Source organism: Daucus carota, chromosome 3, assembly GCF_001625215.2.
Source record: "Daucus carota subsp. sativus chromosome 3, DH1 v3.0, whole genome shotgun sequence".
Taxonomy (NCBI): domain Eukaryota; kingdom Viridiplantae; phylum Streptophyta; class Magnoliopsida; order Apiales; family Apiaceae; genus Daucus; species Daucus carota.
The window spans coordinates 59,661,515-59,688,469 of record NC_030383.2 but is presented as its reverse complement, the minus strand read 5'-3'; the positions used below and the strand labels follow the sequence as shown (position 1 = coordinate 59,688,469).

Sequence of the window (26,955 nt, the reverse complement as noted above, 5' to 3'; positions counted from 1 at the left end):
CAACAGCAACATCAAGAGAATCCTAGGGTAACTTTTAAAACTTTTCAGGCAGTTAATCCTCCAGAGTTTAAGGGCTCAGCAGATCCTGTTGCAGCCCAAACATGGTTAAAAGAAATGGAAAAGTGTTTTGAATTAGTTCCAGCAAGTGAAGATCAGAAAACAAAGTTTGCTAGTCATTACTTAAAGAATGAAGCAACGTATTGGTGGGAATCTGTGAAGAATATGGAAGGCACAGTTGAGATTACTTGGGAGAGGTTTAAGGAATTGTTTTTAGAAAAGTATTTTCCTAGGTTTCTTCAAGATCAAATGGAGTTGAACTTTTTAGAGCTGAAACAAGGAAATATGTCTGTGGTTGAATATGAGAATAAGTTTGCGGAATTGGCTAGGTTTGTGCCAACCTATGTAGAGACCGATAGGCAGAAAGCGAAGAGGTTCCAGCAAGGTCTGAAACCTTGGATTAGGAGCAAGTTAGCTATTTTGCAATTGGAGACTTATGCGGCAGTGGTTGAGAAGGCAATGATTGCGGAGGCTGAAAATGAGTTGTTTCAGAAGTCTAAAGAGGATAAAAAGAGAAAGCCAGACAATAGAGGAGGATCATCTCATCAAGGGAGGTTCCAGAAGAAAGGGAAGTTTCAAGCAGGAGGAAATCCTAATTTTAAGAGAATAGGCAGTGGTGGACAAGGAGGACGTTTTCTTACGGGAAGTCAGGCCAATCAACAAAGGTCTTCAATGCCGGAATGTCAAACGTGTGGCAAGAGACATGGAGGAGTATGTAACAAACTGAATGTGGTATGTTTTAAATGCAACCAGAAAGGACACTACTCTAGAGAATGTCAGAACCAGCCAGCAATAAAGGATCAGACCAATAGAGGTTCAACAAGTAAGACTCCAGCCATAGGATATGCATGTTTTAAATGTGGAAAGCCAGGACATATGGCTAAGGACTGCAAGACACCAGCCCCTGTTAGCAATGCACTTAGAATCATGGGAACTGTTCCAGAAGTGAATGAATCTCCTAGGGCAAGAGTCTTTGATATGTCAGTGAAAGATGCTATTCAGGATGCCGATGTGGTGACAGGTACGCTTAATGTAAATTCTATAAATGCCAAGGTGTTAATTGATTCTGGAGCCACTAGATCATTTATTTCTCAAGCTTTTGTTGATAAGTTGAATTGTCCGGTTGAATTGTTGAATGAGGTTATGAATGTAGAACTAGCTAATCAGGATCGTATCTCTGTTAATCGAGTTTGCCCTGATTGTGAAATTGAGATTTTAGGGAATAAGTTTTGTGCCGACTTGATACCTTTCAAGTTGGGGGAGTTTGATGTAATTCTAGGGATGGATTGGTTGTCTAAACATAGTGCGCAGATAGATTGTAAAAATAAGAAAGTAATATTAAGGACACCAGACGATGAGGTAATAACGTTTAGAGGACAAAAGCAAGTAAATAAGTTCTTAACCATGATCCAAACAAAGAAAATGTTACGACAAGGATGCGAAGCTTATATGGCTTATGTAATTGATAAAAGTCAGGAACCAGTAAAACTTGAAAATATTCCTGTAGTGAATGAATTTCCAGATGTGTTTCCGGATGAGTTACCAGGACTTCCCCCAGATAGAGAGATAGAATTTGCAATTGACTTAGCACCTGGAACGGAGCCAATATCCAAAGCCCCGTATAGGATGGCACCCGTAGAGATGAAAGAATTGGCAAAACAATTACAAGAGTTATTGGAAAAAGGAGTGATTAGACCGAGTGTATCCCCATGGGGAGCACCAGTGCTGTTTGTAAAGAAGAAAGATGGAAGTATGAGGTTATGCATAGATTACAGAGAGCTTAATAAGCTTACTATCAAGAATAAATATCCTTTACCTCGTATTGACGATTTGTTTGACCAGTTGAAAGGAGCAGAGTATTTTTCTAAGATTGACCTTAGGTCGGGATACCATCAGCTCAAAATCAAATCTGAGGATATACCTAAGACAGCTTTTAGAACAAGGTACGGTCATTATGAATTTTTAGTGATGGCTTTTGGATTAACGAATGCACCGGCAGCTTTTATGGATTTAATGAATAGAGTCTTTAAGAAGTATTTGGACAAGTTTGTGATTGTTTTTATAGATGATATTCTGATATATTCTAAGACAGCTGAGGAGCATGCAAAACATTTAAGAACAGCCTTAGAGATATTAAGAAAGGAGAAGTTGTATGCAAAGTTTTCTAAATGTGAATTTTGGTTACAAGAAGTTCAATTTCTAGGACACATAGTGAGTCGTGAAGGAATCAAGGTAGATCCAGCAAAGATTGAAGCTATAATGAATTGGGAAAGACCAAAGACCCCCACAGAGATCAGGAGTTTCTTGGGGTTAGCAGGTTATTATAGAAGGTTTGTACAGGATTTCTCAAGAATTGCAACCCCACTGACTAGGTTAACTAGAAAGAATGAGAAGTTCATATGGAATGAGAAGTGTGAGGAAAGTTTTCAGGAGTTGAAGAAGAGATTAGTGTCAGCACCAGTATTGTCCCTTCCAGATAATCAAGGGAATTTTGTGATTTATAGTGATGCCTCGTATAAAGGATTAGGATGTGTATTGATGCAACATGATAAAGTTATTGCGTATGCGTCGAGACAACTTAAACCTCATGAACAGAAGTACCCCACTCATGACCTGAAGTTAGCAGCTATTGTATTTGCATTGAAAATATGGAGACATTATCTGTACGGAGAAAAATGTGAGATTTATACCGATCATAAAAGTTTAAAGTACATCTTTACTCAGAAGGAGCTGAATATGAGACAAAGGAGATGGCTAGAGTTGATTAAGGATTATGATTGTACAATTAAGTATCATCCAGGAAAAGCCAACGTTGTAGCGGATGCTTTAAGTAGAAAGGAGAGGTTAAACGTATTGACTGTGCCAGAGGAATTATATAAGGAGTTTCAAAAGTTGGAAATCGAAGTAAGAATTCATGAACCAGTAAAGATAGCATTGTATACCATGACCTTCCAACCAGAGTTATTAGAGAAGATTAAGAAGTGCCAGGAAGAGGTAATGGATCAGGATGTGAACAAGTTAGTGGGAGAAGAGTTATGTACACAGAAAGATGATCAAGGCATTCTTAGATTTTCTTCCAGGATATGGATTCCACCAGTGACAGAGTTAAAGAATGACATATTGCAGGAAGCACACAATTCCAAATATTCAATTCATCCAGGCAGCACTAAGATGTATAGAGATTTAAAGAAGAACTATTGGTGGCCAGATATGAAAAGAGAGATTGCAGAATGGGTAAGTAAATGTTATACGTGTCAAAGAGTGAAAGCAGAACACCAAAGACCAAGTGGATTATTGCAACCTTTAGAGATTCCAGAATGGAAGTGGGAACATATTGCTATGGATTTTATTGTAGGATTACCAAGGACTAAAGCAAACCATGATGCCATTTGGGTTATAGTGGATAGACTAACCAAGTCAGCGCATTTTCTTCCGATCAATGAGAGATTCTCTTTGGATAAATTAGTCCATATGTACTTGAAAGAAATTGTAGTTTGTCATGGAGTTCCTGTATCCATTGTATCAGATAGAGATCCACGATTTAATTCGAGATTTTGGAAAAGTTTTCAAGAATGCTTGGGCACTAAATTGAATATGAGTACGGCATATCATCCACAAACAGACGGCCAAAGCGAGAGAACTATTCAGACGATCGAGGACATGCTACGTGTTTGTGCAATCGATTTCAAAGGCAATTGGGACGAACATCTACCTTTAGTGGAATTTGCATACAACAATAGTTATCACGCAAGTATTGGGATGCCTCCTTATGAAGCTCTTTACGGACGCAAATGTCGATCGCCAGTATATTGGGATGAAGTCGGAGAACGCAAAATACTTGGACCGGAATTAGTACAACAAACAAAGGAAGTTGTCGAAATTATTCAGAAACGACTAATTGCAGCACAGAGTCGTCAACGAAATTATGCAGATCAATTCCGGAAGGACGTAGAATTTGAAGACGGAGAAGCAGTGTTACTGAAGGTGTCACCATGGAAAGGACTATCCAGATTCGGAAAGAAAGGCAAGCTAAGTCCCCGATACGTGGGGCCATTTGAAATCTTGAGACGTGTAGGCAAAGTAGCATACGAATTGGCGTTACCCCCGCAAATGGAGCACATTCATAACGTCTTTCATGTATCGATGCTTAAGAAGTATAATCCAGATTCGAAACATGTGATAGAGTATGAGCCGATAGAACTCGAGGTAGATTTATCATATGTAGAAAGGCCAGTAGAAATCTTGGATAGAAGAGAGAAGGTGTTAAGAAATAAAGTAGTTAACTTAGTAAGGGTACTGTGGAGAAACCCGAAGGTTGAAGAGTCAACCTGGGAGTTAGAAAGTGATATGCGTGAAAAGTACCCTCATTTGTTCACCTAAGCGATTCTGAGGACAGAATCCTTTTAAGGGGGGAAGGATGTAACATCTGGGATTATCCGTGTAATTATTTGAATGATTAATGAATATTATATGAATTTTATGTGAATTTTGTGAATTAATTGGTTCCTGTTCTATTAATTTAGTTATGTATTCTTAATTAAATTTGAGGAATATCAATTTTTATATGTTCAGTACAAAATATAGTTTATTTAGATATTTTCATATCGATTTATGTATGGTCAGATGATTTTATATTGGATTTACGGATTTAATTATGTATATTTCAATTAATTATTAATTATTTGGATTCTTCGAAAACCGTCAACCTACAACGGTACCGAGATTTTACTTCCCGAAAATTTCAACAAAATTCACCTTTAGCTTAATTTGACCATTCCGGACACTTTTCATGTTTTGACTTTTTCGATCCGGAGTACGGTTTGTTCCGGAGCCGGTCCGGCGGAATCTTTCGGTATTCGATAATTATCCGGTTGTATCGATAAACGTGAAACTAGATATTTTATACTTATCCTTATCTTGTCATAATGACGGTGGGACCCGCGTACTAATGACGGATTAAAAAGCCCCGTTTTGATAGTTATCTCAAAAACCGGTACCGATTGGACCCGTTTTATTAGTATAAAGCTATTAAACATTGTATTTTCATGCCATATATGATCCAAAGGGGTACTAATTATTCATAAGTATAAATATTCTTAACCGTACTTTATTTCATTACGAAAATCATAAAACCAGTTAAAACCGAGAAATTCCCGAGAGAGTTCTTCGTGTTCTTGAGATTCAAACGAGGATTTGGACGCGTTATCGGACTCGGATTTTGGCGTTCAAGGACTCAAATTGAAGGTTTTAACAAGTAGAATCATAATCCAACATCAGAATCAGTGCAGAATCATCAGGTGGGTTTGGATTTTGAGTTTTAAATTCGAATTAAATAAGCTTAAATTAGGGCTTTTTGATTTTGAAGTGGTTTATGTGTTTTGATGATTGTATGTTGTAGATAATGTTCTCCTGGTCATTTTGGTATATCATATGCTTGATTTGGAGTTCAATAACGTGTTTAATTTGAGGTTTAATCTTCGAAATTAGGAATTAGGGTTTATGAGTTCATATGAATAATTTTAATTCGATTTGGGAGTTTATTATATGGTGAATCTGGGTTGATTTTGAGGTCACCAACACGTTTAGGCTGTTGAAAGGAGTCGATTTCAGTATAGCATCGTGGTGGAGGAGGTCGAATCCGACCTCATCGGAATCTGGAAACAATCTCGCCGGCGGCGAGATTGTTCTTGATTTTTCCGGTCGATCCCGGCTGTGTCTGGTGAATTTGATTGCATGGATTAGTTGTGGAGGCTGAGTACTCCATATCTGCATCAGTTGGAGGCTGTTGGTGGCCGGAATCGCCACCTCCGGCGAAGTCAGGGGCGGCGACTGCAAATTTGCAGTTTAGCCCCTGAACTTTTGGAGGTGGTGAAGTCTAGCCACCCAAGTTGTATTTCTGTCATTTTAAACCCTGGAGTTTTCAAAGTTTGCAAATCAAACCTTGAACTTTTAAAATCTTTTAAAAGTTTTATTTATTTAATTTTAATTTCGAAAATCATTTATTTTAATTTCAAAAATTGTTTTTAATTATTTATTAATTCAAAAATAAATCTGATTTAATTTATTAATTAATTTTAATTAGTAATTAATTATTATAATTAGTCAATTAATTTAATTATTAATTGATTAATTGTTTTAATTAATTATTAATTGATTTTAATTGATTTATTAATTAGATTTAATTATTTTAAATAATTTTTAAATGATTTTAAAATTCCGAAAAATAGTTTCGAGCTTTAAAATATTATTCTAAAATATAATTGAAGCTCGTTAATTGATTTCAAATGATTTTGGACTTGATGTCGAGTATCCAGAAATGGATTATTTATTTATAAAATGATTCTTTGATCTGTTTTAATTCCGAAAATTGTTTAAAAATTCAAAATAAATATCAGAAAAACCCGTTTGACTTCAAACTTCCTTTGAAAAATATATTTTAGTAAATATTTTATGTGATATGTGCTATGTGCTATCTGATTGACATGTTATGTGTTTATGTGATTGATATAAAATTGTTTTTGACATATCTTTTGATCCGTAAATCGGATTTGGGTGAAACGAAGGGTAGATAGAAACTCGTTTCGAATAAAGGATGATGAGAATAGTATGAGATCACCTATTGATAATTAGTTGTGATGATTAGCAGAGAAGCGAGGCGTAATAAAGGGGAAAGCAAGTGGATATAGAATAGTATATCGAGCAGGAGCTATTGAAATTTGAAATCGTCAGTATAAGGCAAGTTTCCTTGATACTTTCCTTCAATTATATATAGATGATCCTTGATGTGATGGCTTTGCGAGCTTTCTAATTCACTCATGACACTTATTGAGCCATATTATGCATTGTTTAATTCATCGATTTTTTTGAACCATCAACCAGATTCTTTAACTATCACTTGGACTATTCCTTCATTGATTCTTGAGCCAATAATTTGATTCTTTGATACCTATTTTGGGAACCTGATTCAATTGTAAACCTTAAACCCTTGAGATTTTTTTGGATAATTACCATATAAACCTCCTTTCAATGTTTTGACACACCTTCGATATTCAAACCAATTGACTGGAAGTCAATCATACTTGGAATACCATATACCCCATAATTGTTTATTCCTTTTCAATAACCTAACTTCTTTGGATTTGAAAACACCCTTTGACATGTGAATCCTTTAATAAAACCAGAAACCTTCTTTCATACAAACCATGATTATTGTTTCACTTGAAATCCAGATATGCTATATCTGATCCCTTGACTCGTGGAATTATTCCTGATTCTTATTTTGGAATATCTTTAAGATGCTTCTGAACTGAATTCTGTTTCTGCTCTAAAATTTAATTATGTTCTTAATGATTCTGTTTATTGCATTATATTGTTATTCATCCTGATTTATAATAGAATTGGATAGTTTTTCTTAAATGGACCAAATGAATGGTCAGACCAGATGAGTGGTCACTTTAGGCCAATGTGTGCCTTGGATCCAGTAAACGAGCATGGCGGGGCCTGCTCGGGGTTAGTGTCTGACTGATCAGCAGCCTAACCTTTGGTTTTGAAAAAAATAAAATTTAATATCCAATTCTAATTGAAACTCTAAAAAGAAACTTTGACATTGAGATTGATTCTATTAAACACTGATTTCCATCATCTTTTGATAAATGTTTAAATGGATATTGTTATACTTGCTGAGCTTGTTAGCTCACTCTTGCGATACTCTATGTTCTTTCCAGTGAAATCAGAGAAGGTTGGTAACGATGACTCTCAGGCTAGTGGTAAGGCCAGGATTCCAGGCTGAGAGATGGAGAGAGCTATCGGCAGCACTTGACTTTTGATATATGTAATCGTTTGAATAATGAGACACAAATGACGTGTAAGCTTGTAAGATTTAAGTTTTTATTTTGGGATTTGGGTTTGTAATAATTAAAGTTGTGTTGTGGCTTGTTTTATACTTTAACCTGTTGCGATCCAAGGACAGTGAAGGGTCACTATATATATTATATCATTAATTACAGGTTTATGTTGAGATGTGGACCCCAAACTTCTGACCCGGGTTTGGAGGGCGCCACAGCGCCGCCCAAGTTTGCAACAGTTGCAACTTTCCATTTTTATTTGCAACTTTTGCAACCTCATTTGCAACTTTTGCAACCTCATTTGCAACTTTTACGGCTGCGCCGCCCAAGGTTGCAAATGAGGTTGCAAAAGTTGCAAATCGTATTTTTGAAAAAAAAATTTTATGAAAAGGTATTTTTAAAAACAATGAAAAAGATGGTAGTATTTTTAAAAAACTAATTTTACAGATGTGTATTTTTAAAAAGATCCCTAAAAAAAAATCCCAATTTCTATATCACAACACAAATCTTTCATTTGCACTAAAGTGTTCGAACCTTTTCTCAAATTCCTGGAACATGAAATCAATAGAAATCGTGAGGACGGATCTCTCAGCTTTTCTCTGTAGCAAATTATCAAACACGTTAAATACAAAATCATGTACTGATTATGGTACCTGCAGCGTTCAAACAACAAACTTCAGAACCCGTTCAAAAATAATAGAATGAACAAATATACACAATGTAGCAAATATTGTAAATTAAGATGGAAATAGTGCAGACTTATTTCACGGCCAATGGTGTTATTCTCTTTTTGACTTCGAAACATCATCCTTTGTCGAAGCATCGTCGCAAGAGGATTTTGAAGGATACTACCTGATGCATACACGGATCAACGCGATTTGTGCAAGATAAGTACAATTTGATTATACAATATAATAAATAAGCACAAAGCAAAATCCTTGGATAGAGAAATTAATGTGTAAAGAAAGCCAAGATCAGTAGTACTACACCAAAATCCGACCGAGAACACAAATCAGTTCGAAAGCCAAGCAAGAAAACATACTCGTCGCGATTACAGACGTGGAAGAAAAAATGATTTCGAATGTGAAATCCAACTAATCTGCTTTGATCTAATAAGAATATCATATGCAAAAAAGTAGCAAAGCTTAAATCTAAACTGACGTCGTGATTAGTGGCACGATTCAAAGATGTGTGATTAATGCTATTTTTAAATTCCGATCTTAATACGATGATCCTGATATGATTTGAATGAGCTCGTAATGAGTGGCTTGATCGAAGGGATTGCATTCAATGCTGCGCTACTAATATGGTATGAACATGGTGCATATCTAGTATTATCCGGGTCGGGTCACATAAAGATCCGAAATATCTTTTCATAGTGTTAATTTGAATGAGGAAGATGCTGGGTCGATTCAGAACTTAATGGGTTGATCCAAGAGTATGTGAAATTACTATATCAGCCTTAAAAAATGACTCATGCTTTAAGAAGTATATAGATATAGATGACCATGCTTCTAATCTAAGATTTTTCGAGATTATATAATACTTGCTTATCAAAAAAAAAAGTCATTATAGCTCGTAAATATAATATTAATTTTAAATATTAATAAAGCTTATTACTGTTGTACTCAAGATAAATGATTTTTTTCCCAATTTTGCTAATATAGAATTTGAGTTATATCCTTTAAGTTGAAAACATAAATTATATCGTAACAACTAAAACTTGTTTTTGCTGATACTTTTTTTTTGTGACGCCCGTAGCCGCCACTCTTCGGGTGCGCACTGGGTTGACCCACGAACTCACGTTGACTAGCTTTTTTTGCCCGTGCTACGCACACGGGTATTGATTCTCTGATTTTTTATTAACTTAATCTATACTTCTTTCAAAAAAAAAAAAAAAACTTAATCTATACTTTTTCTCGTGATTAACCCCAAATCTGACGGGTAGTTGGCGTAGTCAGACTATTTATTATGAGTTTTAGATTATAAATTTTTATGTGTTTATTAGCATTTTAGCCCGTGCTACGCGCACAGGTATAATTTTTTGTTTTTTTTTATCTATTTAACCTATACATTTTTTATTAACAAACAGTATGATATGATATATAATTAAGAAAAATAACATATGTAACGGTCAAAATACTCGAGTTATGTTATTGGCGGTCAGTACGTTATGTTATTGGCGATCAGTACGTTGTAGATGTTAATGATAATATATACGAATGTCGATTAAAAAAAAATCACGCAACGCAACAGAAATTATAACGACGCAGACTATAAATCTTTATATTTAGAATCATAAATAATTACTCCCTCTGTCCCCCTCATTTCTTTACGTTACTTTTCGGCACGTTTTTCCACACTCATTTAAAGTATAGTTCCATAATATAATTTTTTTAAATTTTTTTCTCTGAATAAAAATTTGATACTTAAACTTTTATTCAAAAAAGGAAAATTTTAGAAAAAGTTCTACAACTATACTTTATAGGAGTCTCAAAATGCGTGCAAAACAGTGAACGTAAACAACCACGGGGGACGGAGGGAGTATCAATTTAACCTGATTATGCAGATTATAAAACTTCCATCCATTCTTTAATTATAATATTAAGGTGAATATGGTGATGATGGAATTTTCTCCCGTTCTTAATAAAAATTAATAAATAGGTTAATAAATAATTAAGCTTAAGGGAATACATCACTAAAGGAATACATATGTAGTCATAATTTAGTTACATTACTAACATTAAAATAGTAATGACTATATAATTAAAATTTCTCGACGACACATCTTATCTTAAATAAAAATAACAAAAAATAATAATAAATTGTATGTAAAAAGTTTTATTGTTAAGTTATTTAAATGAAAATATGCTCATTTATCAAATTTTTATTTAAATAAAAATATACTCATAGCATTTTGGCCCGTGCTACGTACACGGGTATGATTTTTTTTTTAATCTAGTTAACCGACATTTTTTATTAACAAACAGTATAATATGAGATATAAGTTATGAAAGGCAACGTATCTAAGAGTCAAAATACTCGAGTTATGTTATTGGCGATCAGTACGTTGTAGATGTTAAAAATAATATATACAAAATGTCGATTGAAAAAATTAAAGCATGCAACAGAAATTATAACAACGCGGACTATATAAATCATTGTATTTAGAAACATAAATAATTAGGCTTAATGACCTTTTAGCCCTCGAAGTATGGGTGGAAGTTCCGATGCGGCCTCGAAATTTAAAAACGTATCTTTCGATCCTCAAAGTATTTTTGTCGTAGATTTTAGGCCTTTTTAAAAATACCGGTATAAATCGGGGGATAAACTTGACAATTCATATTCGGAGTAAAGTTTGGGCGTACCTTTTAACTCTTAAAAGTATATATCTCGTTCTTTTTAACCCCTAAAGAATACATTAAAATACATTAGATATTTCTTTTAACCCTTAATGTTTAATCCCCCTTTTAACCCTCACGTGTGAAATGTCAACTTTGTCCAGCCCCGTTATATACCGGTATACGCCATAAGGGCTAAAAGGTACGACAAAGATACTTTGAGGGTCGAAAGGAGCGTTTTTAAACTTCGAGGCCGCATCGTAACTTCCACCCAAACTTTAAGGGCTAAAAGGTCATTTAACCAAATAATTATGAACTTAACCTGGTTATGTAGATCATAAAGCTTAGATCCATTTCTTAATTATAAAATTAAGGTGAATATGCTGATAATAGAGTTTCCTCTCGTCCTTAATAAAAATTGATAAATAGGTTAAGAAATAATTAACCTCAAAAGAATTTATCAATAAAGGAATACATATGTAGTCATAATTCAGTCACATTACTATTCCATTATATGCTACCAATATTGCCTATATTGAAAATTGATAATAAAAATATATACGTGATAAATATTTATAATGAAATAGTTTCTTTACTGATTTTATAATGGAATAGATTTTTCATTAGTATCATTAATATAACCAAATATTTAATATAATAATAATATATCATGTTTGGAATAAAAATTTATAAGTTAATAGGTCTAATATCAAATCATTATATGTATAGTTAAAATAATAAAAAAAAATATAGGTAATTATTTCTAAAATATTCATAAAAGACTTGATAATAGTAATGACTATATAATTAAAATTTCTCGACGTCGCCTAACGGCGATCCCTCGTATCTTAAATAAAATAACAAAAAATTATAATAAACAATATGCAAAAATTTTTAAATGAAAATATATTCATTTATCAAATTTTTATTTAAATAAAAATATGCTCAGTAGCATTTTGGTCCGTGCTACGCACGCGGGTATGATTTTTTGTTTTTTTTTTATCTAGTTAACTTATACATTTTTTTATCAACAAACAGAATGATATGAAATATAAATTAAGAAAGGCAACATATGTAAGAGTCAAAATACTCGAGTTTTGTTATTGGCGATCAGTACGTGGTAGATGTTAAAGATATGATAAGGAAGGGCTTGGAGAAAAATTAATACATGTACGAATACTATATATGACATATGTTAATAAATAATTAAAAAATAGAGTGCGAATTGATTTTAGATGTGCTATACTTTAAAAAATGCATTACACATTTAAAACATATAAATCGTTATCATATTTACCAACTTTGACAATGTAAAACATATAATTTTATAAGAATCATACTAATAAATTTCAAATTAATAAAATCAATTAAAATTTGACAAAATTTCTTTATTATTTGCATATGAGTTATAAACAGCCTAAATTCATGTATTTGAATATTTAAAAAGTCTGATATATAAAAACTTCTTAAATAGAAGTTAAAATTGTGGAGTGAAAAAAATACTTTACTAATCAAAAATAAAAACTGCAAAAATTATACGAAAAAATATTGTAATGATATATGTTAAAATTAGTGAAAATCAAATTAAGTTTGATTACGTTTTCTTGTTTGCATATGAATTATAGCTTGCTAGATCCATGTATTTGGAAATTAAAAAAAATCTAATATATAAAAATTTCATTATCAAGAACTAAAATTTTGGAGTTAAAAAGTGTTCCATTGATATGAAATTATATATAAAAAAATCTAAATTTAAAAATTGAATGTGGTGAATATGGAAACCAGTACATATAATAGGAAAAAAGATTATAATAATAAATGTCAAAATCAGTGACTATTTTTTCTTATTTACGTATGGATAGCATGCTAGACCCATGCATCCAAAAATTATAAAAATTCAAATATACAAAAACTTTCTTATCAATAGCTAAAATTATGGAGTGAAAAAATACTCCACTAATTTGAAATTATGACAAAACGTCTTAATTTGAAAATTGAATATAACGAACATGGAAATCGTAAAAATTAAATGAAAAGGTCTTTTAGTAATTAATGTCAAAATCAGTGTAAATCAAATAAAGTTTGACTTCCTTATTTGCATATGAGCTATAACAGTATCCAATATATAAAAACTTCCTTGTGAAGAGTCAAAATTGTGAAGTGAAAAAAGACTCCTTTAATTTGAAATTATAACAAAAAATCTAGATTTGAAAATTGGATATAGTGAATATGGAAACCACTGCATATAATACAAAAAAAGATTGTAATAATAAATGCAAAAATCATTTAAAATCAATTATATTATGACTACCCTAATAAAATATATTACGTAATTCTTTGTAAAATACATATAAAAGTCATGAAAATAGTAATGACTATATAATTACAATTTCACTGCTCGCCGCGTATCTTAAATAAAATAACAAAAATTTATAATAACCTGTATGTAAATAATTTTATTGTTAAGTTATTCAATTTAGAATATGCTCATTTATCAAATTTTTATTTAAATATTAATATGCTCATTGCATTTTGGCCCGTGCTACGCACACGGGTATGATTTTTTGAAAAATTTTGTATATGAAAACTTCCTTCTCAAAAGCTGAAATTATTGAGTGAGAAAGTACTCCATTAATTTGAAATTATAACGAAACTCTTGATTTGCTTATTGAATATAGTGTATACGGAAGACAATACATTTTATATAAAAATGGATTCTAATAATAAATGCCAAAATCATTGAAAATCAAATAAACTTTGACTATGTTTCCTTATTTTCATATAAGTTATAGCAAGCTAGATTCATGTATCTGAAAATTTAAAAGTCTAATATATAGAAACTTTCTTATCAAGAGTTCTAATTGTGGAGTGAAAAATACTCCATTAATCTGAAATTATAACAAAAAATCGATTTAAAATTGAATACAGTTAAAATAGAAAACGCACAAATTATAAGAAAAAATATTGTAGTAATAAATGCTAAAATAAGTGGAAATCAAAATATATGTAACTACATTTCCTTACTTGCTATGAGTTATAGCATATGCCCATGTATCGAAAAATATAAAAAATTTAATATATAAAAACTTCACTATCAAGAGCTAAAATTGTTGTGTTAAAAAGTGTTCCCTGATTAGGAATTATAACAAAAGTCTTGATTTGAAAATTAAATGTATTTAATTTGGAATTCAGTATATATTATACAATAAAGGATTATAATAATAACGGCCAAAATCAGTTAAATCAAATAAACTTTGATTATTTTTCCTTATTTACATATGGGACCCATGCATCCAAAAAATTTAAAAAATCGAATATATAAAAACTTCGCTATCAATAGCTAAGATTATGGAGTGAAAAAATACTCTATTAATTAGAAATTATGACAAAAAGTCTTGATTTTAAAATTTAATATAATGAACATGGAAACGACAAAAATTAAATGAAAAAGCCTTTTAGTAATTAATTTCAAAATCAGTGGAAATCAAATAAAGTTTGACTTCCTTATTTGCATATGAGCTATAATAGTCTAGATCTATGTATCTGAATATATAAAAATCTAATATATAAAAACTTTCTTGTCAAGAGCTAAAATTGTGGAGTGAAAAAAGACTCTTTTAATTTGAAATTATAACAAAAAATCTAGATTTGAAAATTGAATATAGTGAATATAGAAACCACTGCATATTATACAAAAAAGGATTGTAATAATAAATGCAAAAATCATTGAAAATCAATTATATTATGACTACTTTTTCCTATTTACATATGATTTATAGCAGGCTAGATTCATGTATCTGGACGGAAATTGCGTCATATTCATTCTCCGTGGCTCTTGTCAAAAAACAATTACACACGATAAGAAGTAAACTCAAGATCAATAAAGCAGATGTTGAGGAAAAGTGAATATAAATCTTCACACGATGAGCATCCGACAGTGGCATGGATGAATCATCTCCATTCAGCAGCTGCAAGGAAAACTCAATAACAAAAAAAGTCTCAATAAATACAGTGCTGGTGAATATATATGCATCATAATCACTATCAATACGAAGGGAAATTATGCAAAAATAATGTTAAAAAAATTTACAAATTATAATGTCATCTATACAATATAAAAAAACTCAAAAACTGGAACAGGAATACAAAAAGGAGAACATAGACCAATGTTAAGTGACAATCCCATATGTGTAGGTCGATCGTATACTTTCATCGGGTTTTCATTAGATCTTTTTTCAAATTCCTGGAAATTGAAATCAATAGAAATCGTGAGGACATATCTCTCAGCTTTTCTCTGTAGCAAATTATCAAACACGCTATATACAAAATCATGTATTGATCACGATACCTGCAGCGTTCAAACAACAAACTTCAGAACCCGTTCGAGATTGGAGCCAGGAAAAGTAACACTGCTTCAGAATCCGTCCGAGATCGGAGACACGGTTGAAAAGCCATAAGACGCGGGTGGAGCCAGTAGAAACCATAAGATTCAAAAAAACGCCAAAAAGAACAGCATATACCGCTCTTCTAGTTTGAAAACCAGGATTCTTAAACTGATGTCGTGATCAAAGGCGTTAAAAATGGATTTGTGTTCATTCTTGATAAAATCAGTAAGAACACTAACTTTTTTTAACATTTGGTTTCCTTCCACAATCCTTTGATACCAAACCATGGATGTCATCGAACAAATTATCAAATACCTGGTGCATGTGCTTTCTTTTGATTCTTGAAAATTGTTTCAACACTTGAACCACATCCTTTCCTTTTCGCACATGCAGAAACAAAATTTTACGATTATAATCGAGGATTTCGATACTACAACATGACCTACCATAGAAATGATTTCAAAACTTGTTGACGATGTTGAATCCGTCTTCATGCTAAAAAAACACGACCACCGTTATCACTACAATATAAAAAAAATGTTAGTACCAAACACTCTGCAAATCGAGAGAGAAAAAACGATCAAATGATTACAGATGCAAGCAGATTATAAGAATTTCGAATTTTAAATTTCAAATAAAAAAAATAGCATAGAGCATAATGGAGGAGGAAGAGATTGATTAAGATAATTAAGCATGGATTTGTTATGATTAACTATCATGTTTGAATTTGAAATCAATCAGACGTAGTAATGAGTGCCATGATTGGAGGAACCGAATTTAATGCATTTTTCAAACTCTCATATGGTTGGAAGATACTATGAGATCCAACATTATCTGGGTCGGGTTACATGAATATCCGAAATTTGAAAGTATAGTGTTAATTTGAATAAGGAAGATGCTGGGTCGATCCGGAGCTTAATGGGTTGATCCAAGAGAATGTGAAATTACTAAACCAGCCTTAAAAAATGACTCATGCTTTAAGAATTATATAGATTTTTTTTGTTATTTAACTTTTTTTGGCTTAAATTGATCTTCTACGTATAATTTTCAAAAAAAGTTTAGAAATGTACATTAAACTAAAATTGTTAGTTTTATTTTAAATGATGAAAGAACAATTTTTAATTTGTATATTAATAAACAATTGCTCACTCTGTTTTAGTTTTATATGTGTTATTTTGACTAGCATATTTTCTACGAATTCAATATTTTACTTTTAAATAAGATATGAGAATAGCAAAGGAACGGTAAATATTAAAAAAATAATGCGCATGGTTGTGTGATTGCAACATCTCAAACATGAACTCTTAACTAAAACAATTAATAATACAATATTAATGAGTACGATTGGATATTTTAAGTGATTAAGTTTTTATTTTTTGTTAATCTAGTTCTGGATTTGACTCTAGCTCACCTTAAGAATATCGTAGAACAAATATTTAAATTATAAGAGTTGGTTCAGCTGGTTAAAGAGAGGACATGTATCCTCTTGGTCACAGGCTCTCGAAGGGTAGTGGCTGCGGGTTCCTACGTTAAAAAAAAAAAAAGAAGTCATATTAGTCAAAAACATAATATAATATTAAAAATTCAACTCAAATAGAACATGGTCAAGAGAATAGGAATTACAAATTGTATTCAACCAAAAATATTATTTGAATCTTAAACATATGTTTAACTTTTTCCAAAAATTATAATCATTAATTACATCGAAAGTTAATTAAATAAAATACCAATTCAATAAAAATCAAATGTTAGGTCAAATAAGATCTTGAGTTTATCCTCTTATTTAACTCTGGCTTATCTCGAGAAGATTATAAATCATATTAGTCAAAAAATAATAATATAATACCAATAAAAGTTATAGATATTGTGTTAAAAATTCAACTGAAATGAAACATAGTCAATAGGATATAGAAATTGTATTCAACCGAAAATATAATTTAAATCTTAAAAATATGTTCAACTTTTCCAAAAAATTTATAATCGTTAATTTTTTTTTGATAAAAAGGAATCAATTCATTAATTAAAAGCCATACGGCATCTACAAACACAATCGAAATTGGACAGACGCTGAATAATATCGCTGTTGAATCCTTTCTTCTTGGAGAGGCAACCGAGCGATTTGAAGATGATTTGAATATACACACTTGTTTCCATCTGATTGGTTTCTGAACAATCGACCATAGATGCGATCCCATAATAACCTTCAAATCTGAATCAAACCCATGAAAATCATGCCGATCTATAACCTCGGTCATGAAGAACATCAAAACACACCGAAACAAAACAAACCAACTCTCACAAGAAGGAGAGACAAACAAAACCCAAATAAATTGGGAACTTATTGAATAGGAAATAAGATTTCAAACCAAGAACACAGAAAACAAGGAATTGGGGCTTTCCACCGGTGAAAACCGATGGAAGCCCCTTCAAAAATCTTCAACGGAGATTAGGGAGGCTAGGGTTTTGAGAGAGAGAAGGAGAAAAAATAGTTGATGTGGATATTTTTAAAAATCTATAATCGTTAATTAAATAAAATATCAATTCGATAAAAGTCAAATGTCAAGTCAAACCAAGGATAGGAATCTAGGAAGCACTTTGTTCTATCGCGAATATATAGGAAAATACATAAGCTCCACAATTCACACAACTCTATCTGTAATATCCATGGCTACTACAACTACACTTTCTCACTCATCTCTCCAATTTATACACACTCTCTCTCCTCCTATCTCTCTCCCCTCTCCCTCCACCATTCACTTCTCTCTCCTCTCTCAAACCCCATTAGAGTTCCCTCTCATTTCCGTAGCTTCCTCAACTAAACTTCAGCTACCACCTCAACTACACCTTCCCATTTTGCTCTTCACTCCGTTTGACAACAGCCCTTTGGACACACAAACTTTTCTCGTTACTATTAGTGTACTTGTTGCCATTTCTCTCTCTCTTTTTCTTGGTCTCAAGGTATGGTTTTTATATTCGTTTTTGCGAGAAATGCTAGAGTTCCCAAAAAGTGTTTAGTGCCGGACATTGAGCCATGTATGATAGTATTTAACTTATCATAGTACTAACTATGATTTTTTTATTTTTAAAGTATGTGTTTTGTGATGTTTTTTTATTAGGGTGATCCTGTTCCTTGTGAGAGATGTGCTGGCAATGGTAATCTTTTTCTTTGCCCTTTGAGTTTTGCACATTTTCATGATTTTATTAGAAAATGTTGATGACTATTTGATGATTTAATTCAACTGAAATTTTGATGGATTATATATGATTAGTATCTGACTTTGATTTTAGGCGGATTACATAAAACGTCGGACAGTTGATATACAGTTTCTAGAATTTAAGCACAATGCTTCTAAATCCAATAGATAATTATGGGATTTCAAAAAACATAAAATACACCGAACAATCCCACAAAATCTGTCAATTTATGAAGTCCAAAAAAATTCACCAACATTTGAATACCATCAGAATTTAATGGATTTTAAATAATCACAATTGAATATCATCATATTTTTAAGCATAATTAAAATCTTAATTGAACACCACCGAATTTTGTAGCATAATTTAAAATCCTATCGAATACCTCAAGATTTGGATACATTTTTTTTAATCCAAGTTCAGTCCACCTGGATTCTATGAATTAAAAAAAAATCCTAAAAAATCCTTTAAAATCAGAACATGTTTAGTGCTCAAGTCTTATTCTTTTGGTTGTTAATGTATTTGCTATCTTTAGGCTACTTGTTCATACTAAACTTAATTTTTTAAATTTCTAGTTAAGATGGTAGCATAATATTAATGATGTATGGTATTTCATACTGTATCAATTTGAAGGGAAATGAAATTTGTTATAAATTGAATGTGCTTGGTGATAGCTATACACAAAACTGTACAATTTGTATTCGTTAGGATTGCATATGATCAGCGGGTTACTAAACTTGTTTGAATTGGAAAGTGGAGTACTTAGCACTGCCTCATTCGAAATTAAGGATCAAAGGGACTCTTAATTTAGGTTCTATTCTTACTTGTCTGCTTCCAGGGAAAATTTTAATTGACTGCAAAAGAGGAGCTTATAAAAAGAACCTAGATTTCATAAGTTACTATTAATTGATAATTGACAATAGATTTCGTTAAAATTTAGAAGAGAAGTAATCCGTAAAGTAGTGTGGATGAATTGTGTGCACTTCAGATTCAACAAAGATAATAACAAGCTATTAAGTATTAGGATTCTTCCATGTCGATTTACAGGTGGCACCAAATGCGTCTTCTGTAGTGATGGCAAGATGAAGATTGAGACAGGATTGGTTGATTGTAAGGTGTGCAAGGGAGCAGGTATTTTTGGCATTTAGATCTGTACTATGTTAAGTGACTAGTTCTTTTAAAACTCTAAGGTGTTAGGGAAAGGCTTTTTTTAACCAGGATTATTATACTATTATACTCTAGCACATGCCAAGCACACAGACACGAATAATTATAATCTCTACTGGTAGCATGCAAAAAGAAATGATGACCCTAGGTTCTTTGTAACTGTAGATGCTGGATTAAAACTTCATCAATGCATATGTGTGATATGCATCTGAACATAGTTCATTCTACCATTTCTATAGAAATTAGTGGACCTCGTTTGGTTAGCAAGGAAAAAAATGTGTCAGTGAGTCTCGTTCTCGTTCTGCTCCATATTCAATGGTCTCATATTTAGTTTAAGGCCATCAGGACTCCAAGAATAGTCCTTGGCGAAGCAACATCTAAAGTATCATTTGTGCACTTAGACTGGAATAGCATCTTTCTAGATTTACTATGCTAAATAGCAGAGAGCGGATTTACTTAATTTATCTGTTGACTTTATCATATTCCTTTATGATCACTCGATTGACATGACTGTTGACCGTGTACATTTGACACTGAACCACTTGAGGTGTCAAACCCTTCACGTTTTGTGAGATTGGAACCTTGGCCTTACTGTTTCTTCTTCAGAGTCATTAATAAGTGAATGTAAAGTATGCAAGGGGACACTGTTTGCTTGTTATTTCATTTGAGAAGTTCATAGAAATAGAAAGAATTACATATAGGGATGATGAGAATTTTTCTTGATTTATGTTCTTAAAACCAAGAAACAAACCAAAATAACACTTAATTTTATACATCCTACAAAAGCTATGCTTGCACAGCCTCTTTTTTTTTTTTTTTTTGCTATAGTGCACTGCCTAAACTTAAACATACTAAATCGACGTTTTCTACTAAAGCAATCTGGCGTCTTTAATTAAACTTGTGTAATCTGTAGTCTTGTCACTTTGCAGGACTAATATTCTGCAAAAAATGCGGAGGTTCGGGATATTCAAGACGCCTATAAGCAAAGATGGGTATTCTCTTAAGTTAATACCATCTTTTAAGCTGGTACGATGAGTTTGTTGATAAAACTGCTTTCATCATTATTAGTTCAGTCCAAACTATTGATTGATTACTTGAAATTTGTAAATCTATATTGCTATGCATATTCAGCTTTTAAGATTCATCATAGTTTTTTCTGTATCAGCAAAACAAAGGAAAAGAAAAAACTTTTGGACAGACATCTGTTCATCTTTTTATAAAAAAGAAGACATTCCAGAGGTTTTAAAAATCTTTTCACAAAAAAATGCGCCGCTGCCGGGGATCGAACCCGGGTCACCCGCGTGACAGGCGGGAATACTTACCACTATACTACAACGACTTGTTGTGTCACTTTTCTAATTCTTCATAGTTCATATCACTCAATTTTATGTTGTAGATGTTTTGTTTTCACCAATTTACATGTAATAGTTTCTCACATTTATGCTCTTGGTGAACAGATTTTCCATCCTGTATATACATATCCATCTGTTTGATGCAGTAAATATGCCCGGCAATGTTATCGAAAGCTTCGCAGCTCAAGTAAGGTAGATCCTGAAGTAGTCGCGGAACTGTAATAGCTAATTTGGCTTGTGGGAGAGAATAAGGTTCCTTTATCCTTTTTTGCTATCTAAATATGCTAGTGTTCATCATCTGTTCAACTTTTGAAGTGTCAAATACAAAATTTTGTCCATTTTATACCTGTGCTTTTGCTCAAAGATTTCGACTTTCAGGCTCATTTATACAAACACATTAGACATGCTATGTATGTGTAAACCTCTAATAGCACTCTAATGATAATTTATGAAAACATTAGTTTGTTTGATAAGAGTTCTTTAGCTTTCTGGTCGCAATGCTACGGGTATTATTGCTAAATATCGCCAAATATACTTTATAGTAGGGACATTACATGTGTTTTGGGGGATGGTAAGACATTACATAGAAATGTGATGTCCTAACTCCTGATTGTCCTCTATCTACCTAATGTTAGGTGATGACATGACATTGGCCCTTTTAAGGTACCGTCGATTAGTAGAATTATCAGATAGGAAAATGTTATCGGTCTCAACTTGTATACTTAAATATGATTTAGCTGATAGAGACATGCTTGTAGTTCAACAATTTGTTTGCTTTGAGATGTCAGTTGATTATGGTACGGTGAGAGCACAATCCTGACAACAATTTCATGTAAATGAAGGAAATGAGAAATTGTACGTTATTCCATATAGACGAAAACAAAGGCTATCCTCCAAAGAGGTTGTGCCTAGTAAAAGCCAAACACAAGCAAGCGAAATGTAGAAGAGAAAGTCAAGGATTGCTAGTGCAGGCGAAATATCCTTAGCTGGAATTTTCGGTTATGAATTTCTTAATGACCAGCATCAGCTCTTTTGAAGCTGGTGAATCTGGATTGATAGTAAAGAATCCATGCTGTTGTCCTTCAAACTCTACGTACTCAATCTTCTTTCCCCATTCCTTCAGTTTCTTGGCGTAGTCTTCTGCGCGGTCTTTTAGCAAATCACTTCCCCCAACCACTACAAGAATAGGGTCAAGAGCCATGTCTTCGAGGCTCGGGCTTACAGGTCCAAATGGATTCACTAGAGGATGATCTCTTGTCTCTCCAACTGGAATAGAAAGCCTCCAGAACCTGTTTCAGTCACTTGTTCAATCTATAGATGCTTTATTCATACACAAACAGATGTGGCTATATAGGTATACATAGGTCAAGAACAAACCTTTCGATGAGCTCCCAGTTCAAGAATGCTTCTTGTGGTCCCTCAGCCTCAAACTTACTCAACACAGTTCCCCCGAAAAATGGAGCCAGATAAACATATCCCCTGACTCGCACAGGAGCCACCTCGGCTGAACCAGCCCCTAGTCGAACTGCTAAATTATGAGCAATATTCCCTCCAGCCGAATCCCCAGATATAAAAACACGGCTAAAGTCAGCCACATCATTAAGCCACGCATCAGGCTCCTCCGACACAGCTTGTTCCTGCAGCCACTTCACCGCCATAAAACCATCTTCAATAGCCGCAGGGAGCCTGTTCTCTGGCGCTAGCCTGTAATCCGGGGAGATGATCACAGCCTGGAGCTGCGATGCCAGCTTAAAACAATAGTTCTGACAGTTAGGCCACGTTCTCGAGCCAATGCAGAAGCCGCCACCATGAATGTAGTAGAAGATTGGAAGCTTGCAAGAACTGGATGAAGCTGCAGGCTTGTAAAGCCGAAGCTGCAGATTATTGGCTGCGTCGAACATGGCATCTTTGAAAATAACCGAGCCATCGTCGTCGACAGGGACTGTGAAGCTCGGCTTAGCTGATCGGACTATCGAACCATCACTGTAGATATGGAGTACACCTCTGACTTCCTCTACTTCATAGGGAGAAATGGCAGCTGCACTGTTAGAAGACATCTCTTTTACAACAATTTAACAGAACTCAAGGCTGAATGGAAAGAAATGCTTGTACGATTATATATACAAGGAGATCTTTGGTAAATAACTACCACACCAAATATATCCCTTGTAAAATCGGGACCCAATTTAACAAAGATAAGACTCTAAATATCATTATCGGAGAAGATAAGTCCAAATATCATTTTGGGATCCAAAACGAAACGTCAAATTGTTTAGCGTTTTGAAATCCTAAATACTACACAGATCGTCTTATATTTTGTAGAATTTTTCACACCTATATAAAAGCAATATAATATAATGTTTTCTTTAAAAAAATCAAATACTATATTATCATTCGATATTAATAAATGATATTTTCTCCTAACTAACTGTGACACGATACAAGAATTTTCGGACGTAAACGCAACAAAAATCAACATGCTGAATTATCCGATCCAACATTATAAATAAGTAATATCTCACATCTTTTCTCCTAATTATAATTTTTTAAAACATTATTTTGTGTGGATTTTGGCCTATAAAACATTATTTTGTGTGGATTTTGGCCTACGTCATTTTCTCCATAAAATTAATCTTTGGCAAATAATGATGCTAATTATTCAACCTCAGATATATAAAACAATAACAGGAACTTTTGGATGAGGTCTGTTTGTCTAGAAGCGGGGAGTGTATAAGCTACGTAGGCTTTTGTAAGTATTGAAAAAGTTTGCAACTGTTTTTGTCTTATTATTTACACTTTTCCTCGGTGAGTTATTTGGATATATTTGTTTGAATTGTTTAGGGATTTTCTTTTTTGCTTTTATAAATCTAACTAAAGGCTTTTATATTATAAATAGATTAATTAAATTATTAAATTATCTACGAATGAGCCGGTGCTTCGTGACTCAGGAACGCACTTGCAACTTTAGATTTATACTTTCGGTTCGAAATTTAGATTTATATCAATACTAAATTTGGAAGCGCGTGTGATATGCCCTATGACACTAACTTTTTCAGAAATTTGAATATTTGATATATTCTCGACACTTTCAAAAGACTTTTAAATAGATTTAAAAAATCAAAATATAAAAAACATGATCAAACTTTTTATATTATATTTGATTGTGATAAATGAAATGAAATAGAACAAAATGAGTGAACTAAAAAAATAATAGAGATTAGAAGGATGAACTTGATAAATATCAAAATTGAGTGTGTCCAGCTTTTTATGGGATGGGATTTGGATATAATATTCCTTGAGTGCCCCTCAATTGTTTACATTGCGGGACGGACGCTCGGTACGTATTTGGATATTTTTATAAAATATTATTTGATGAATTATTTTGAATTTTTTTTCTTCCGAATAAAAATTTACTATCTAAGCTTTAATACAAAAAAGATTTTTTTTTTAAGTTATGAAACTATATATTATATACGTTTTAAAATGCGTGTCGAGTAATGCAAAAAAATATAAAAAAATGAAAGGACAATGGAATATATGATAAGGATCATAGTATTCATTTACAAAGTACAGGGTTTGAACTCTAAACGAAAATGATAGAATGAATTAATGGAATGATGAAAGAAATATAATTACTAAACATTTAACTAAATTATAATTCAAATTTTATTTAATGTCCACTGGTTTCATTCATTTCAACTAAACACGATATTAGGTTGTGTTTAATTGTATTAAATGGAATGAGAGAAGAATGAAATGAAAAATTATAAAATAAATTATATAGAAAGAAAAATCTATAAAAATTAGTGATTAAATATGAGAGTTTAAACCTTTTATAACAAAAATTGTAAAGAAACGTGATGAATTATTGGAATGAGTATTCCTTCCGGAACATATGAGATGGATCTGCAAATATTTTTTTTTACAATGCACGCTTATATGCCTTACAAATTACTAAATTAGTATCTATTCTAATAATTCTCGGAGTGAGACAGAGTTGAACCCGGATGTTCCGGGAAACTTAAATATACTCCCTCTGTCCCTCTCATTTCTTTACCGTTACTATTTTGGGATGTCCCTCTCATTTCTTTACGTTACTATAAATAGTAAGTTTTTCTCATCATTACACCCACTATCTTCCCCCACTATCTCATACTCCCTCCGTCCCTTTTTATCTGTCCATTTTGGAAAAAAAAACACATACCAAGGAATAATTGATTGTATGAACTTTTTCATTAAATACCTCTAATTAATATCTTGAAAATGGTGGAATACCCCTACTTTATGTCTTGAAAACATGAATTCAACCAAGTTTTAAATAAGTCAAGCTTTGAAAATTGAAATTATGGAGATATATTTGAAAAACTATCATTAAATTAGTTTTGAAAGTATAAATGGACAGATAAATAGGGACAAATTCTTACTTCCAAAGTGGACAGATAAATAGGGACGGAGGGAGTATTTAACAATAAAAACTACTATTACACCCACTATTCCCCTCCACTATCTCAAATCTATTATTAAATATTGGTAGGTCCCACCACTTTACCCACTTTTCATCTAACTTTACTCATTTTTCATACATTGTCTTGGTCTCCGTGTCCCCTTCCAATGTAAACAATTGAGGAGGACGGAGGGAGTATTTAATACAGCTCCAATTTTCTCATACTACTGATGTGTTTAAGCTGCCCTGTTCGTTGTTCGTGCGATTCGGACTTGCTGTCCAATTGAAGATGCCAGAGTATGAACATTTCAACCAAAACGAGTGTATTTTTCCTGTCAATTTGCAGTCCAACCAATTCTGACCCATAAAGCTATTTTTTCCCAATACGTAGTTTCTACTTCGTAGATTTGTAGGAACTGCAAAAAATAAAATCTAAAATATGATCTATATATATATATATATATATATATATATATATATATATATATTATTTTCTTATTATAAATTTTATGTTATCTAATAAAAATTATTGGAATTTATTTGTTTATTGATTTGTTATTTAATCGAGCCGAGCCAGCTCGTTTAGTTAATGGAGCCCAAATCTCTACCCGAACTCGACTCGTTTAATTTCACGATTCGAGTCGAGTAGAGCAAGCTCGTTTAGCTAAATGAGACAGTTTTAACGAGTCGAGCGAGTCAGTTCGTATAAATTACATTAAATCGAGTTTAAATCTGTTTCCGAACTCGACTCGTTTAGTTTCACGAGTCAAATCGAGTCGGGTCGTTTAATTAAACAAGTCCAAATCTTTATCCGAATTCAACTCGTTTAATGAATCAAACCGAACCGAATCCAGTTAAAAGATTTCAAAGTGGACGAGCTCTATATCATGAGCATACTGCCCGTCTCCATAATCGATTCAAGTTGTTTAATCTATCATCATTTCCGGCATGGAATAAGCTGGGACTTGAAATTTATTTATTTTTTGTTATAAGCAAGGGGACTTGAAATGTAATTGGGGTATGAGATAAGTGGACTTAGAAATATGATTAGTTAAGTTGGGACTTGTAATATAATTCCGGCATGGGATAAGTGAACTTGAAAATTAGTGCTCCAATACGTAGTCTAAAAAATTATAATTTATGCTTAAATTTTATTAATTTTTATCAAAA

General features: G+C 32.5%; 3 protein-coding genes and 1 non-coding gene across 4 annotated transcripts; 2 read left to right on the top strand and 2 right to left on the bottom strand.

The window, feature by feature from the left end:
* The first annotated feature begins 342 nt into the window (after positions 1 to 342).
* On the top strand, positions 343 to 7,362 carry LOC135151585 (uncharacterized). The gene is made up of 3 exons (XM_064090166.1): positions 343 to 1,416; positions 2,782 to 3,074; positions 7,287 to 7,362. Exons 1-3 carry the CDS (start codon positions 343 to 345, stop codon positions 7,360 to 7,362), a joined length of 1,443 nt encoding a protein of 480 aa, XP_063946236.1.
* A 10,882-nt stretch (positions 7,363 to 18,244) lies between these two features.
* Positions 18,245 to 21,814, top strand: LOC108210778 (protein BUNDLE SHEATH DEFECTIVE 2, chloroplastic). Its single transcript, XM_017382184.2, has 5 exons — positions 18,245 to 18,585; positions 18,744 to 18,780; positions 19,870 to 19,953; positions 20,919 to 21,015; positions 21,447 to 21,814. Exons 1-4 carry the CDS (start codon positions 18,292 to 18,294, stop codon positions 20,969 to 20,971), a joined length of 468 nt encoding a protein of 155 aa, XP_017237673.1. The 5' UTR covers positions 18,245 to 18,291; the 3' UTR covers positions 20,972 to 21,015; positions 21,447 to 21,814.
* Positions 21,257 to 21,328, bottom strand: TRNAD-GUC (transfer RNA aspartic acid (anticodon GUC)). The gene has a single exon. It is a non-coding gene; the product is annotated as a tRNA-Asp (tRNA).
* Positions 21,815 to 22,167: 353 nt separating the features above from the next.
* LOC108210776 (carboxylesterase 15) lies at positions 22,168 to 23,477 on the bottom strand. Its single transcript, XM_017382183.2, has 2 exons — positions 22,719 to 23,477; positions 22,168 to 22,630 (listed from the first exon to the last, which is right to left on the bottom strand). The coding sequence occupies exons 1-2, from the start codon at positions 23,396 to 23,398 to the stop codon at positions 22,324 to 22,326; spliced, it is 987 nt and encodes a 328-aa protein (XP_017237672.1). The 5' UTR covers positions 23,399 to 23,477; the 3' UTR covers positions 22,168 to 22,323.
* Positions 23,478 to 26,955: the final 3,478 nt, after the last annotated feature.

Coding starts and splice junctions, on each gene's coding strand:
- LOC135151585 (XM_064090166.1), top strand. CDS start 343: ATGTCTGTGGTTGAATATGAGAATAAGTTTGCGGAATTGGCTAGGTTT. Junction 1,417..2,781: donor TAAGGACACCAGACGATGAG/GTAATAACGTTT, acceptor ATCTTTACTCAG/AAGGAGCTGAATATGAGACA. Junction 3,075..7,286: donor ATGGATCAGGATGTGAACAA/GTTAGTGGGAGA, acceptor CTTGAAATCCAG/ATATGCTATATCTGATCCCT.
- LOC108210778 (XM_017382184.2), top strand. CDS start 18,292: ATGGCTACTACAACTACACTTTCTCACTCATCTCTCCAATTTATACAC. Junction 18,586..18,743: donor CTCTTTTTCTTGGTCTCAAG/GTATGGTTTTTA, acceptor TTTTTTTATTAG/GGTGATCCTGTTCCTTGTGA. Junction 18,781..19,869: donor TGAGAGATGTGCTGGCAATG/GTAATCTTTTTC, acceptor GTCGATTTACAG/GTGGCACCAAATGCGTCTTC.
- LOC108210776 (XM_017382183.2), bottom strand. CDS start 23,398: ATGTCTTCTAACAGTGCAGCTGCCATTTCTCCCTATGAAGTAGAGGAA. Junction 22,631..22,718: donor AACTGGGAGCTCATCGAAAG/GTTTGTTCTTGA, acceptor TGACTGAAACAG/GTTCTGGAGGCTTTCTATTC.